The sequence below is a fragment of the Semicossyphus pulcher genome, unplaced genomic scaffold (assembly GCF_022749685.1).
Source record: "Semicossyphus pulcher isolate SPU_LCO1_2020_fin unplaced genomic scaffold, fSemPul1.0.p SCAF_2, whole genome shotgun sequence".
NCBI lineage: Eukaryota > Metazoa > Chordata > Actinopteri > Labriformes > Labridae > Semicossyphus > Semicossyphus pulcher.
Window position 1 is genome coordinate 18,879,062 of NW_027211693.1, and position 13,932 is coordinate 18,892,993.

Genomic DNA, 13,932 nt, shown 5'->3' on the forward strand with positions numbered 1-13,932 from the left:
ACACATTCTTCTTCTGATGCCTTTGTTACTCCGGACATACCTGCTTAATATTGATAATGATGGGGGAAATGTAGCAGCATACAGTTACCACGTCTTTTGAAATCTGCTCTGAATGTGACCAGAGGGCCCTTTATGTTAGAGAGTGCAGTGGAAAATTACCACAGCTCTTAGTATAAATGAAATACTGCCTTCTTGTAGCTTTTCCCCTCAGCGTTCACCAAAACCGCACACGTAGTAAAGAAGAAGAAGAGTGGTGGAGAAGTCTGGTCAGCACAATGTCTGCACACTGAAAATGAACGCCTAAGGTGCGATACTGATTCCTGTTTTGAATATTAAGCAAGTAAATCAAGAGGATGTGGAGGGAAAATTAAAATAATCAATCAAAATGTTTAATAATGAGTTTCTGCATAACCAACTAACACATATAAATGACATGTGTTAGAAGCCACTGAGGAATAATGTGACAGAGGATGGATGTATTTCCAAATAACGACAGCATATGAAGACTGAGCCGGCCTTGAAAGGGTACAGCTACGGTAAATTTTATTGGTATGTTACATTTTTAATCCATATTGATATTTTTCAGTCGTGTTTGCGGATTCAACGCTGAGCTGTGCATTCTAATGCTGAGGAATTTGGTTTAAATTGTGTGTGCGTGTGTGTGTCAGTGTGTGTTGGGGGTTGGGGGCGTCCTTTAAGTGAAAAATGTGCAGATCTTAGCAGAAAGCTCCTCGCTGCTCTGCTGATGGCGGGTTAACTCGCACAGCGTATGAGACTGTCATCATTGTTGGGCTGTCCGTAATTTATTTTCATCTGCAGTTAGTGGGTAAACAAATTAATCCTTAATATTAGAGCTGCGGGTTCTGGTTTGTACATGGCTGGCTGTACAGCGGCTGTGGCTCGGTAGTACAGTCGGTTGTCTCTCATTCGGAAGGTTGGGGGTTTGATCCCCAAACGTATTTATTTAAGGACAATGCACAGCTTATTAGCTGTACCAGAGTTAGCTATAAGCTAATTTGCATCTGTAGTCCCCTGGTGGGAAACAGCCATCAGGTGAGAATGGGTATAGATATTTAGCACCTTTGCCATCAGTGTGTGAATGTGTGGGTGAATGTGACATGTAGTGTAAAAGAGCTTTGAGTGGTCGGAAGACGAGAAAAGCGCTATATAAGTACAGTCCATTTACATATGGATATATACAGATCTAGGTGTTTAGATCCTGTACATATTTGCAGCCTATCTACCTCGGCGGGCTTTAAACCTGAATCTTTTACATTTTACACTTTAGGTCTAAATTAATCGATGGAGCCCTTAAACTGAGTAAATTATTTCACCAAAAACTATCATTTTTATTACCACAGCTAGCAGTTTTGAATATTTTGGGTACACTTTCCTGCGGTGGGATATAATTCAGTTGAATTTTCTGTCTACACTATCACATTTTTTGCTGGACTCCAGTCCGATCTGTTCAAAATAAAATACTGCGGTGCTGGTTTAGCTCAGTTGGTGGAAGAGGCGCCTCTTGGTTTTGGTCCTCATCGCACTGATCACGGGTTCGACTGCCGATCATTTAGTACACGTCATCCCCCATTCTCTACTCCACATTTCCTGTCTCTCTTCAGCTGTCTGATCAAATAAAGGCAAAAAGCCCCCAAAAAATCATTTTTAAATACTAATAAAATACTGCATGCGACTGTCTGTTGAACTATCCTGTGGCCCATACTATTAGCACTCATATTTCTTTTAATTAGGTCAATTTACAGGAGAAGAAAGGCTGATGTGCATTTGGACAGAAATGAAGCACTGTGTCGGGCATACAGTACACTGCTGCTGTATCTCTTCTCACTGTTCAAAGCCTTCTGCTAAAGCATGAAGCACTCCTACTGAAGACTCCGGTTTGATCTTTAGCTTCCATCTGAGATGGCCTTGCTGCGCTCAGAATGCTGATTTTGAGAAGTTAAAAGATTCAGAATCCATTCTAAGGGAACAAAAATTCTTAGGATGAGGATTTCATGTGGAGATTACAACAGATATACTGTATATTGCAATTTACAGCATCTTAAGGACGCCTCCGCTGGATGTGTCACACACACTGAGACCCTATAAGCCCTGTGGTGTTATGAGACATCCGACAAACATTTGAATTACTGCCGTTGACAGGGGGAGAGGTGGTGGTATTTCTTCTCCAAGGCGGCGGAGAGGGAATTGAGATATCATTCAAACTAAACGCCAGCTGAGTCGAGCCTGTGTTAGTGTTTATGTGGGAGAGGTCAGGGTTTCCATTCCATTCAGGTTAACTTGTGTCATATATTCTCCGCCGACGATGGGGAGAGGTTATTTGGATGAGAGTCGTGAGGACAAACAAATATACAGTATGCTGATATGCCGGGGCATCAGGAGCAAGGTGGGGGAACAACAAGGTTTTATATGCTACATCCTCCACCACGCTTGATTTAACAACTCGGCAGTTTCGCTCCAGTCAGACAGGGAGGAAAGGTTAACTGAATCCAGGAGAAATCTAACAGAAGGAGCTTTATTGTGCTAGCATATCACGACAAATGTGAGTCACAGAGTTTTTGAGTGCTCAAGACACCCACACATATGTAGCTAACGTGATTAGCAACATTCAATACAGAGAAAAGGATCACTATCATCAATGTGGATGTTTCCAAGTCAATTCTTGTTGAATAAAATCTCATACCAACACTTTTACCATCATTTTTATTCCAAACAGGTGCAGCAGCAGTTCAGGATGAGCTGTTTTCACTGACTTTGTCTGTGCAGTTTGAAAACAATCTTAAACATTAAACACAAAAGTACAATAAGGAATGGAGGAAACTGATAGGATGTGTTTCTTGTAAACAACGTGTAAGCCAAACTTGTAACCGAGGGGCATGTCGCAAAACACATGACCGACACATATTTTTCAACTACAGACGAACAGCTAAAACTTTTGTATTTCTCACAGCCAGCAGAACTCATTTCTACATTCAGCCGGAGGGATTGTGACAAATTATGTGTCAAGGATTTATGATGTGAGACGTAATAGGGCCACCCAGCTGGTGGAGTAAATGGATGTGCATATCTCAGTGACATCCACACATCTGCTTAGCTGCTGATGTCACACAGTCCCTGGCCTAATTCACAGTGCAACTTCTTACATCTTCGAATGCACGCTTGTCCGAACATCATTCCCGAGCGAGGAGTCCTTCAGAGATATCGAGCGACTGCGTTTCCATTAAAGACAACCTTGATTGAAATGTAGCATCGTAAAACACGCGTGTATTTCCCTGATAACTGTTCACGTCAGACTTATTATTTCCTGCTACTTATGTCTGATTCCATTACTGCTTATCAAATCCATAAATGGATATCACTACAGCCAAGCACAGCTGGGCCAAGGATATATTTTATGATCCAACAGAGCAGAACTATTTTAATATTTCAGCATCATTGTCAGAATGTGACGGCTGTGCTGTATTTTACATGGCCAGCGTGAACTCAAGGTCCCCCCGAGAGCTGCAGAGTTACACATTTTCACTGTGAGGCACATCTTTTATGCATGCACTTTTCACACACGGGGAGCCCAAAACATGAACATCTGCCAATTATGCCAACACGGAGAGCAGAACGTCGAGCTGATTCCAAAACTGTATCTTAACTCAGAATAATTCATGCTCTGCTCCGGAAAGTCAACCGTCCACTTGCATTCATTTAATCCACATTGGCACATTTTTTTGTGCTGTAGATGGAGAATATGTATTTAGAATTATGTGTTCAATCACGGTGAGCTCTTTATAAAACAAAGGGACGGCTTCACTTTCATTGTTCATTTCATCAGCAGGTGCATGGAACAAAAGGTGCACGCAGGAATCAGAAAAGATTAAGGTCCAATCACCTTCGAATGTCACAGACAAGATAAAAGGAGAACCGGGCTTTTCATCGTTGATGTGAGGTGCTTTTAGTGTTCCACCAGACAGCGCACACACCCACACACACACACACACACACACACACACACACATCTCTATCCTGTTTACTTCCTGGAAGAAGACGTAGGATCACACGGAAGACAGGGGAAGAAAAACACAACCTAGAATAAAAGGGGGTGGGATTTATGGCTGGAAAAAAAGACATCAATGACCCTGGGATGCTGGTTTCAGTGTTTCTAACAAACATGTTTGTGGCAAATACATTAAATAATCAGTGCAGTTTACTAGCTATGATAGCCTCTGGCTTATAAAGTGTTGTAGTGGCAGTCTGGAGAATTTATATGAAAGCATCACTTCCTTTTTTTGTATGTCCGGTACTTGTAAGGTGATTTAATGGCTCTTTCCTGGTATCCACTTCAAACTCTACGGAAGAATGCATTAGTGTAATATGTAAAAACCAAATACTCTAAGTCGTGCTGCGCATGTAATCTAGACCACAACACAGACAAGGGAGAAAACCTTGGCTTTCTGTCCTTTGAATAATTAAAGGGATGCTTTATTGGTTTACGCTGCCCAGCGTGCTGTGGACAATGAGAGCGAGCTGTCCCCAGGTGAGCCATGGTGGCAGCTGCAGAGTCTGAGTAAATTAGAAAATAATAGCTGTGCAGATTATTTAATCTTGTCTCAATTAAAAAGGCCAACATACACGGTGAACGTGCAAATATTGAGTGAAGTTTAAAAGCTGCTCTTCATTCTGCATGTATTTAGTCTCAGAAATGTCAAAAACAGATTATGTGTGACTGCTCTGCGCTAAGTAAGCAGCATCATCTCTCCTGATCCCAACAAAACATTCAGACTTTTTAATCCTGGGGTGCTGCCTCAGGCATCTGACTCCCCCAATTAGATGCAGATTATGTTTTGTGGCAACACGTTCACTATGAAACATGGGGGAACCATGTGTTCCCAAAATAGCATCCAATAATCTGCTTTCAACTAACTGAGCCTATGATATGCAAAGTGCCTGCTGTGGTTCCACATTATACATCTGTGTCTTTAAGTATCCAACACCAAGATTCGTACCTCTCTCTGGCCTCCACCTCTGCAGGTTCCTCTGTGCTGCTCTTCACATCTTCCTGGCCAGTGTTGGTGTCCTCTTTCCTCGTGGTGCTGGGCGAGGAGCTGCTCTTTGAAGATTCCTCGTTGACCTGAAGACCCTGGATGGTATTCTGCTGATGGTGCCATGATTGATGACCCGCTCTGACATAGACAGGTGTGGGCCCTGGCGTAGGTGCTAGGATGCTGTGAACCGGGCTGCTGGTCTTGCGTAGTCCTCCAACGCCTCTTTCCCGAGAGTGACTCTTCAGCCGGCCCTGGACCGGCGTCCCTCTGTGGTCCAGGCCATCCTGCTGGATGTAGCCACCTACCCCGCCACCTCCACCACCTCCACTGCCAGCCGAACCTTGGGACGAATGGCTGAACCAGCGCCAGCGGAGCCTGAGGATCTGCTTCACGTCAAATTCCTTCTTCCCCGACACAGACATCCTCCTCTGGGTTTGGAGACGAAGGCAATGGAACGTGGAGTCCCCAAAAACATGGAGAGCAGAGAAGAGAAGAGCCCTGGTTTCAGTCCTCACTGACTACAATGTGCCTCTTCTCCTCCGTTATTGTCTCACTACTATCATGACCACCCCCTCCTCCTGCTATTACTCCTCCGTTGTTCTTTTAGTGGAGATGGAAAGCAGTCCTCTGCAGCTTTTGTTCCTGTGCCTGAGACTACTACCCTCCCTCCAACTCTCCCTCTCTGTCTTTCTCTCTCTCTTTCCCTCCTGCGCTGCTGCTGTTTCTGTTTGCTGCTGCTGCTGTGCCGCTGGAGCTGAGTTAATGCACATGCATGATCCACACTCTCTCCCCTCCGCCTCCCCCGTTTCGCTTTCTCTCTCTCTCTCTCTCTCTTCCCCTCTGCTTGTCTGTGCACACACACACACACTCTGAGAGATAGACATATATACCCTGAAAATCTCCCAAGCCCTACCCCAGTCCATGTTTGTGTATGTGTGATAACAGGGTTGCCTGCTCTTGCTGCGAGGGGGAGGTGGGGTATCAGGGAGCCATGAGGATGAGGTCACACCTTAACAAAGTAAATCACTTGCCTGCTCGAGGAGGGATAGAGGAAGACTACTAACTACACCAAGCTGTCAGGGCTCTTAGTTGGAGCTTCTTCATATATGTGGATACACGTGCATGCTAATCCATTAACAGAAAAGCAGGGACACATTAAAACCTCTCATAAATACCTCGCACACATCTCTTACACACACATCTGTGCAGTCTGCTATTCTCTCATCAAACAGAGTCCCATGGGGGAATGTCTCAGCGTATGTAGCCATGCAGAAAAAATATTCTCCTTCAGTCACCGTCTCGAAAGCCCCCTGCGATTACTAGTGAAAAACTACATACTGATGAACCTTCAAGGTCAGTAAGCTGCCTCTTCCCCCAGTCAGGGCTTCAGAAAACACGCTTTTGAATTTCAGAAATAGATCCTGCTTCTGCATAAGCTTAATGCTGCACCATTGCATGTAATTGAGATACCTCAACTTCACTCAAAACTTCAAAGGCAAAGGGACAGTAGAGCAATGTACAAGGTAGTTTGGGGACATTTGATCAATGCTGGCGGCCTCACCAGCATATGAAAACAGTCATATAGTTGCTCACTGTAGGAAGTGATTCTCAAAGGTTGGGCCATGTAGGCTTTCAAGCCACATAGGTGTCTGACCAGAGCTCAACATGCCTCATTTACAGCACAGAATGATGACTATTTTGCATTCATCTGCTGTATCTACAAAAAATTATAATAAAAATAAAAATGACCTGAATTTAATACAAGTGTGACTGAAAACTGCTCATATACAAAGGTTTCCACTAGTCTATTGTTCATACATGGCGGCCCACCCAGCCTCAGTTGACCCCCCGTGTGGCCTTCTGGGGTTTTCTGTAAAGATGTTTTGAAAACTACAGTTGCAGTGAAGCTGCTAGTTTGGTAACTCCACAAGGAAGTCCACAAGTCCACAAGGAAAATATGCTTGTTATGTACTATCGGAAAACAGCAGGTCTGAGACAGAGTTATTATAATAACTATAATAAAATATATAGATACGATATATAGATAACGAAAACTAAGACTAAAACTAAAACTAGCAGTGTAATGTTTTTGAACATTACAACACAAACTAAAACTAAATAGAATTGCAGGTAAAATCATCTTAGTTTTCGTTTTCCTCCTCGATTCACACTGTGGTTGCTTTACCACTTTGCCTTCAGATACACTGGCCTAATAACAAGGCCAAATTAAAATCATATTTGATGTCATGCATTCTTTCATCCTACCCTTTTCGGCTTCTTTAAATCAAGGTTTTCCTCTTAATGCCTGAAAAACTCAAACTAACACTAAAACTAATTAAAAACCAAAATAGTCAAGTTGTCGAAATAAAAATAAAACAACTCATGAATCTCAAAAACCAAAATGAAACACGAGGTAAAAATAAAAAAGAATGAAAATTTCAAAATTATAATACCTCTGGTCTGAGATGACTCCGACTGTTCTTTACCCTCATTCTCTGGCGTAGTGACGTCAGACACTTGACGCTTCCAACTTTCGCAAGCAACCTTTGCTAGCTAGCCAAACAGTCAGTAACACAGTTAAAGTAAAAGCCTAAACCCCAAAACAGTTGTTTAGACGTCCAACTACAGGCGGTACTGGCGGTGACGAATAGAGTGCTCACACCCGCGGCTCCACAGAACCAACAACAGCAGCCTTGTTTCGGCTCGACGAAGTGGATGCGCAGCCGGTGAGCACCTCGTCCTCTGTACACTCGAAACATCCGTCAACGGTTCCTCAGTGAGAGCGATAGCAGAGTGTCGACAACGTAAACGTTACACAGAAAAGGGCGTCATTAACGTTACTGTAGTTCATGTCGTCTGCTTCATAAGAATTGATTTGAAAAGAAACCACTTGTTTTAATCCATTTTGTTTTATTTAGACTCCAGTTATTTTTTGCTTGGGTGCAAAAACGATAATTTTTTTATTTAAATGTCTTTGGTGTTGTAATTTCCCCACAAAGGCTATCAGAATGACTTGTCAAAAATAATTTATTCATGTTTTTATATCGGGCAGAGACTTAAATATCATGTAGTTGGTTTGCTACAGAGGCCCTGAAGTCCCAAAAGGTAATATATTTTATCTTGTGCACACAAGTTATTATCTTGTGGGAACAAGTCATTATCTTGTGCGCACAAGATAATAACTTGTTTGTGTAGCAGTTGTGTAGGCCTACTCTCTCTTGTATTGTGTTATGAACCAGGCATAAACATCACTTTTGACTCCAACACTGTTTATTCTGATAAAGACAGTCAGAAATTAAGTCTCTCACAGCCACCTTTGTAGTAGTAAAAATGCTAAAACACAGAACGATATATTTAGCTAACTGTGGGTAAGTGGGCTACACCACGGAGATGAATGATGAAGCTACCATTTAGCTAGCAAAGCATAATAACGTGGTTAGCCTACTCAGCGACTCAGTGTCATTCACAGAAGCGTTTGATATTGAATTTGGAGTTTCTCTCAAACATACCATGTGGATGAATAGCACTTTAACCCAGAAAACAAACTTACTTTAATGTTTTAGCAGAGCTTATTACATACTGACACAAAATGGGGCCCATCCCTCATGTCTGCAGGGGCTCTAGCAGAGGGCACTCATGTTACACACAAAATGCCAGTCGCCATGTAACGCTAATAATAATAACACATACTACATTATAAACATTATTGACATAATTAAATTAGCAAATTACCGGCAAAATGGAGGCAAATAATGACAAATGATGGCAAGTGTAATCATTATCACTGCTAAATTTGCACAATATAATAACTTGTGCTCACAAGATAATTATCTACACATTAACTTGTTCCCACAAGATAATAACTTTAAAAATATTACCCTTTGGGACTTCAGGGGCTCCGTAGATTTCAATGATTTTTGATTTCAGTTGAACTTTTCCTTTAAGGAGACATGGAGACATCTTCTGTTCAAAACATTCCCATACTATTTTTTTTTAATACACACACACACACACACACACCAACCACCAATAGGCTGCGATACTGCTCTTATTCAGCTTGCTTGTCTGAAATAACTCAATCAATATTAATGTTCTGCTCATGAGCTCCCTATTAACATCATTTTTATTACTGACATCACAGAATTGCAGTGAACTAAACCTTTATGTTCTTGTTTCCAATATCCACTTCCATTAAAAGGTGAGAGGAGAAATGGCACTCAAACTGCAGGATTTAAATATATTGTTCAATCTCTCATCCGCCTCCACAGCCTCCCACTGCAGGTTTGGAAGAGTGGAACAGCTATTGTTTCCACTAGTATCTACCTAAACCATTACCACAGGCATTGATCTGACCCATAAAAGGTGTTTAAAACGTCTACCACGCACTGTTTTCTGATAACATAGTTAAGATCAAGGATAAAATGATTTTTTTTCCACTTACAAATGCTTGTGCCTTTTTTGTCAAAAGCATGGTGAGTGAGTTTCAGCTGGATAGTCTTTCTGGCTTAATTTAACAGATCAGTTAATTTGAAGTCTTTGTGCTTTTAACTCATGCCAAACAACACCACAGTAAAGAAAAAGATTATGATAACTACAGAGACAGTGATTTTCTACAGTAAGAAGAAGAAATATGTGTTTTAGATTGAAAGACTGCATAAGGGGTTAGGTTCATCCTTTGTTTACATCCAAGTGTGTATGCTAATGATACAATCAGAACGGATGAGCTTCAAACACACTGAATAATTGATCAGAGCATTCTCTGAGTATAAGAATATTTTACATAGTATTGTGTTATTTTTAAGCCCAAAAGGAGCAGTGCAGGCCAACTGGTCCCTACTGAGGATTCTGATAATTGAGAGAGTTTAGACGGATGCTGTGAGCTTGTGTATCCACCACAGCACCCATTTGCTGGGGTTTCCTTTGTCTAAAAAGGGAGCCATGTTGGTTTCCTGTTCCTAAGACCTTCACCTTTTGACATGTACAGTTTCACGACAGAGATGGTGATTATCTTTAATGTCATTGTTGAATGAATGATCTCCAATTAATTTCAAGCAACAAGACCTTTGGCTGTATGTACACATTTTTTATGATGGTGCACTATGTGATGCTATAACCAGCAACATTAAGAGCCATAATAAAACGACTACATTATGTTTACATGTGAATTGTGGTGTGACTCTGCTCACTCTGCTGGTCTACAAGCAGAAAGGACTTTACTACAGGCATGGCAATGTAAATGATAATTTTATTATGATAGTGTTGCCATTGTTTTTCCCTATGCTGAGTTTAATTCTATGACAGGTAGTGTCTTGGTTTTGTAGTTATCCCACACTAACTGTATACTAACATACTAGTTGTATACCTCAACTCATTAAAACAGAAAGCAATGTGACTTAACTATTGCCTCTCTTTTTGTTTTCGCAGAGAAATTCTCCTCATTTGTCATCATACGTTTTATTTGGCCCAAGAGGGATGCAATACAGCCCACACAATAAAGCTTTTTGAATCCAACATGATATGAAAGCAGCGTTAAATGAACTCCCAGTAAAGGTGTATATGTACTGTATTGTACATAAAACATAAGGGATGGGAATCACAGGGTCACTCACGATACGATATGTGGTCCCGATAACGATAATATCACAATACAGCAATTCTGCGATGATTTATATATTGCAAGACAATCATATAATGATACATAACGATATCTGATTAACTTAAGAATGCAAAACGCCCCAAAAAAGGTGAAGTGCAGAATTAATGTATTCACTGCAATTGGGTGTCAGTTTCACCGATTTTAATACAAATTGATATAAACATGATGCTGTGACTTAAATTGGCAGGGAGATCTGTTCAGAGCGCTTATTTTTTAAAAATTTAAATATCGATATTTGGCGGCAGCAATATGATAACTGCATCACACCAGTCGGGACGACGATATATTGCGATATCCATAGTTTGTCCCACCCTCATAAAACATTTTCATTATTTAAAAAGGAAATGTAGAGAAAGGAGTAGTCCCCCTAAAATGTATTTTAAAACATGCTTGTGAACATACAATTGTATCCTTATGTAAAGCATTATGTACGAGAACATGGCAACTGATTTAAAACTATTATTGTTGCACGGAATAAATGGGGGATTTTGAGGTCAGTATGCACACATCTTCAATGTCTAGGTATATCATAAAAATACAGGCCCATTAAAGTGAGATATGATCTAATGTATAGTAACAAGCCATCACACTGTGTAACCTCTTTTATTCTTGCAGGAGTCAAGGACACCATCTGGCTGCACTCGGCATGACACATGAGATGTCAGATGTCAGAGCGGTGAGGTAAACCACATTATCATCCAACATCTGCCTCCTCACTGAACATACCTACATGCCTAGATGGCTGTTATTGTAGTGGGCAGGACAGGTACACATTTTCTACTTGCATTAGCAACAAAACTGTAAGTTAAATGTCTTTAATGTCACTTGTAGTCATTTAAATGATATGCCATAAGAGAAGGTGATTATCTACTATATTAATGCCTTGCTGGAGTTGTATATGTGTGTATATTTTACATCATATTCACAGGATAATACTGTGGAGTACTCCGGATAAATGCAGGATATGAACATGAATGGGAACACCCTCCATCCCCATCTGCAACTGCAAGATCCTGGTAAATATCAACTAAATGCCTAAGGAAAGGCCTTGCATGGCAATTTTATGCTGTGTTTGGCAGTGACATTTCAAATATGATTGACCATTTTACATATTCATAACACAAACAAGCGCATGTAGCTCAGTAAATAATGACAAACACAACCACACGCACCTACACGTGCTTATATGTTCACCTTCGCTCAGTCTACATACTCATACACACTCATGCCCACACAGTATATCCAATATAAAAACTACCTTTAAATATAAGAATGTCTTACTCTTTGCTGTAAAATCCCCAACCTAATATGTCCTTTACCCCGGCACATGAGACATGAGATGCAGCGTTTCAGTGACCATGGAGGGAAAGAGGGACAAGTTGAGAAAATCACATTTAGCGTTAAATTTACTGCTGAACGAGCAGACAAGGTTATCTCATGAGTCAGTAGCACGCACTGTTTCAGGCACACCTGAATTTAAGCAATGACATAACTTAACCAGAATGCATCATAACAACTGGAACTGATCTGAGGAAGGCTACTTATCTCCTACTTGCAATACCCTCATCTGCAGTAATATAAATGTTCATTTAAAAAGAATGTTTTCTAACATCAGCAATCATTCTTCTTACCTGAGAAATTGATTTAATGTGTTACTCCTCAGTATTCAACCAGTACGATTATCTTCTATAACGGATGAGCATTGAAGACGACCTGCAAGTTATCCAATAACTTACACATCACGACTGTGCAGAACGGTTCCAACTTTTTCTTCTCCTACGTCCCTCTTGCAGTACAAAAATGTTCGCCTCTCTAGATAGGAAGGGGGCACTTTCCTCTTTGAAAGGAAACTGCTGATAAGTTCCTTCCTCTGCTCTACAACAATTGCATTCAACCAACTAGGAACACTGGGATCACATCCTGTGACTGAGGCAAAACACTGCTTTCATAAAGGCCTTACCCTACAAACATGCCTCTGTAACACTAGTGTTAATGTGACCAAGATCTTTAATAGCTCCTCGATATCCATTATTACTACAATTAGCCAATAATTGCGTGTTGCATACACTTTGTCAAATAAAGATTATTAAATAACAGAAAATCAAAGCTTTATGGTGCATTATTATGCAGATTTGTGTGGATCTATGAGTTTGATTAAACGTGCAGAATTAATTAAGCACTTATAAAAAGGTCAAACGTTTTGGAAAATGTTTATCCATGTTGAACAGTTGTGGTGTATTATCATTCAGCCACTAGGTGGCATATTTAACATGTTCTTTCAAGAAGGCTATACTGTATCATAGTCACGTGCAACTTTAATTGCAAGGGTCAGCCATGTCAAGGGGCTTTTAAATGTTTTATTTATTATTTGGCCAAACTGACCCTTAACCCTTTCAACAATCCACATTTGAGCCAAATATGAGCAAAGAGCTGAGAATTCATCCATGTTCAACGTTTGCAATAAGCAGAAAGTAAAACATGCATTGTGTTTTGCATTGTTGGCAGCGTTAGAATATTCTATGCCTGCGACACAGCTGAATGATAGTCTTTGATTGTTGAATCGCAATCACATAACTACCATTTATCTTTTCCAGACAACTGACCTTTTGCAGTTGTGTGAATAGTGATTGTCCACTCTATGTCACAAAGATGGATGAAACATGTTTTTCATCAAGTTTTTCAGAAATTTAGAAATTTGATTGAGTGAAGTTGATCCTCTCGCCTCTGTTCTACATTTAGTGTTACCTGAATCTTGTTTTTGCCATTGTCTTAATGTAGAAGGCAAAGATGCTGATTGCTTGGTAGCCTGATAATGATATTATACATGTAAAGGCAAGTAAATTATACACAATACTAAAAACAATTAGGCCATTTATGTTCATAATTTTATGTAGTTTGGTCTGTAAGAAGTAGACTGTTTCCTCTGCTTCCCCCGACTTGAATATCTGGCTCAACAAAGGTAAGGCTGTATAGTTCCCTTCAGAAGGGAATGATTTTTTTTCAATCTGTATGTGGTAACCCTATTTGGTTAAGTTTTAATAGCCAAATTAGAATCCTGTTTCTGCTTGGTATCAGCACAATCACTTTGCCAGGTCACATGCTGCCATCGCTTTAATTTTAGCACTTGTGTTTTGTTTTTTTTTTACCTTTACGACCTGTGATTTTAGTAATGCAGTAGAAATGCTACTACTTAACTACTAAACTAAAAACTACTAGCTGCTGCAA

General features: G+C 40.5%; 1 protein-coding gene across 2 annotated transcripts in view; it reads right to left on the minus strand.

Moving 5' to 3' along the window:
• LOC138597911 (kelch-like protein 4) overlaps window positions 1-12,430 on the minus strand; it is a 33,110-nt gene extending 20,680 nt beyond the window's left edge. The window contains exon 1 of one of the 2 annotated variants that reach the window (XM_069669468.1): window positions 12,339-12,430. Coding sequence is in view for 1 of the 2 variants with exons in the window: in XM_069669467.1 (XP_069525568.1) it covers window positions 5,013-5,473 (461 nt within the window). In the remaining variant the exon portion in view is untranslated. Of the gene's footprint in view, window positions 1-5,012; window positions 5,803-12,338 lie in introns of those variants that run through there. The other variant, XM_069669467.1, reaches the window with a different exon arrangement.
• Window positions 12,431-13,932: the final 1,502 nt, after the last annotated feature.